We start from the raw sequence: 2,987 nt of genomic DNA, 5'->3' as shown, positions 1-2,987 counted from the left end.
TTCTAAAGCAGAGCTGTGTACGAGGGTGGAGTGGTAGAAGCATTGCAGCTTTAAAAGAAAGTCCTCTTATAGTTAATAAATAAAACAAAAAACAAAAAAAACCCTAAGTTTTTTCTTTAGAATGGAAAGACCAAGGACCTAGTCTTGTTGTATAGGCATACTATACTTCACAGCTAATACTGAAATTAAGATTACAGTTTTTTTTAAGGATGGGTCAGGATGATCTTTTTGTTTTCACACGTAGAGAGCTTTTCAGGGGGAAGTGGTCTGATAAGTTTGCACACACTCAGAGTTTGTAGATGAAGGAAGATGGATTACTCGGGAAAACACATGAGAGTGTGTAAGACAGGACAAGTGAAAATTTAGGACTGATGTTAAGAATGGGAACACTAAAGTATAATTAAGACTGAATAGCTTTGAAAGCTACAAATCAATTGGTTTTAAACAATAATACAAATTTCTCTTTATAGAAACATGTCTCCATTAATGTCATCATTTCTTCAATTTATTTCAATTCCTTGTTTTGTAAAGTTAAAGTAGCTATTTAATCTTTTTCTTTTCTTTGTTTCCTAACCAGAGTGAACAGCTAGTCCAAAAATGTTAGGTTTGTGGTGATGGTGGTGACTTTTTTTTATGTAATACTGCATGCTATCTTTTTTTGCTACAGTCTTAACTACAGCAATTTTTGCTGTCTAGGGGGGTGGATAGACATAACATTTGAAATGATTCAAAGGGTAAACAGTGTCCTTTGATACGTGTCCTTTTGAAATTCTCAAAAACTGGTGCAAGTGCTCCAAAAGTAACTCTATTGGAAACTACTGTTAGGAAGCACTTCCTGTTACGTGCATGCTATCTGTGGAGTGGGACAGGAGAGAACTCAGTCCTTCAGCATCCCCCTGCCCCCCCATTCCCATGGAATGCTCCATTTGCCCCACCATCTTCGTTCCCAAGCTGCCTGGTACCTTGAGGTATGTAGAAAAAACATACAGCTGTGTCTGTCCAAATCATTGAATCTCTCCAAATTGAATTGGAGGCTTCCGATTGAATTGGAGGCTGCCAAATCTCCACCAAATTGACTCGGCAACCAAAGCTTTACACAGCCCTAATGGTTAGCTTTGCTCCTATTTGGGGGGGGAGAGAGCCACAGAAGGTGGTAGCCCTCTCATGGCCCTTGGCTAGGAAGCACACTGCAGGCACAGCAGCTTTAAAGCTGTCCAGCTGGGAACACAGCAAGGGGCTGTATGTCTGTTTTCTCTTTTTGAAGTGCTTCACTTGCGTAGCGTTTGAAAAGCTTCTGCATCCCTACAATAGGAAAACTAAAACTGACTTAAGGGTCTTTTGTGAAGGGGGAACACCTACCTGGTATTCCTGGATTTTTTTTGCCCAATAAATCAGGGATGAGCCATGTTACATTTTTTAGAAACATATTTAACTTTGTTTTAAAGATTCCAGGTGGTGGAGGAGATTTTACAGCATTCTGAGTAAAACCAGTTGAATTGATTAATGGGAATCGGAAGCATAGAAAAGTAGGTCTGGAAGGGACCTCAGGAGATTCTTAGATTGTAATGGCAAATGCGTTCATCTTTTTTAATTTATGTAGGCAAGAGACTCTCAAACTCTGAATTCTTTGTTTAAAAAAATCTCATGATTAGCTCAGCTAATAATGAGCTAAAATAGTATGTGGAACATGTTTTACAGTAGCCAGAATGTTGTCCTATACCAGATAAAAAGATCAAGAGCATCATATTGACAAGTAACTTGTTCTGGGGTTTTTAAGCCCAAGTTACCCTCTGAATTTAGTGATTGCACATCTGTGTACTCGCATGGAGAAGGAACGGGGCAATATCAGTGTCCAAAGAAAAAGCCGAACATGACAAATAGGTTATAGCTTGCAATTTTTTTCGAACAGATATTAATGAAGGGTATTCACATTCTTTTTTTTTTTCTCCTGGGTTTTCTTGAGAGAGACTCGCATGACAACCTCCTTCCAGTCTAACAGCAACATTTGTTGTTTGAGTTTAAAGTTATTTCTGTTCTCAGAATAAGGTTAAAATCTCTATTTGATATCAGCAGTTGCTTGATCATGTTTATAACTTAGTGAATCACTTTTTCATCTACAGCAGACACTTTTTTTAATAGCAAGTAACCAGAACTTTTCTAATGTAAGGTTTTTCCTTCACTACTTGATCTCTATCAATCTGCACATTTTCAAATTGAGTACATTGGTTACTAGGAAAAAAACTTAATTACTGACTTCTTGGGTTACATCTTGTCTTTCCTCATGCATCCAGCTCCCTGCAAATCATCAAGTATGGTAGAGGGTCTGATGGGCTGATATTAATGAAATGAGCCAAATAAACTAACAATGTAATCCTCTTGCATTTTTTTTGCCTGTGCTTAGGCTTGATCGTCTCTTTATTTTACTGGACACTGGTACAACACCTGTAACAAGAAAAGCAGCTGCTCAACAACTTGGAGAGGTTGTGAAACTCCATCCCCATGAATTAAACAATCTGTTATCTAAAGTAAGCTTTTTATTATTATTCTTAATACAGTAGGGGGTTCTGCCTACTAATGAAGCTAAAACTAGATTTATCAGTTAGGTTTGCATGTATAGTTTTCATGTACATTGCTAAATCAGAGCCTTCCATTAATCTGTTTTAAGAGGCCACATTAAAGATTCCCAAGTGCTTTGCTTTTTTTTAATTTTATTAGAAGATCCCTCCTTTTAAGCAGGTGACTTATCAGCCTCTGGGATGATCACTTAAGATCAGTTTCACTGTGTATTTTTACTTTTTTAGACAATCAAGTACAAGTGAGAAATTTAAGTTACGAAGAGAAATCTAATTACGAGTTCAGTTTCCTGTTGCTACCTTGTTAGTTTGGGGTGGGGGGGAATTGCTTCTGTGATGAAGCTTTACAATCTTAGAATTATTGGGGTGATCTCACAATGTGATTCCCATTTTCAAAAAAGGGAGGAAGGAGGA

The 2,987-nt window shown here is 37.6% G+C and overlaps 1 protein-coding gene across 1 annotated transcript in view; it reads left to right on the top strand.

The window, feature by feature from the left end:
• Positions 1-2,366: 2,366 nt before the first annotated feature.
• Positions 2,367-2,987, top strand: part of BTAF1 (B-TFIID TATA-box binding protein associated factor 1) — a gene marked incomplete at its 5' end in the record, with an annotated part of 102,065 nt that continues 101,444 nt past the window's right edge. Inside the window, one exon of the mRNA XM_019502120.1 lies at positions 2,367-2,525. Coding sequence (XP_019357665.1) covers positions 2,367-2,525 — 159 coding nt within the window. The remainder of the gene's footprint in view (positions 2,526-2,987) is intronic.

Source organism: Gavialis gangeticus, unplaced genomic scaffold (assembly GCF_001723915.1).
Source record: "Gavialis gangeticus isolate Ggan-Ray unplaced genomic scaffold, GavGan_comp1, whole genome shotgun sequence".
Lineage (NCBI taxonomy): Eukaryota > Metazoa > Chordata > Crocodylia > Gavialidae > Gavialis > Gavialis gangeticus.
Note: the sequence above shows the minus strand (reverse complement) of the source record. Positions and strands in the feature narration are given on the sequence as shown.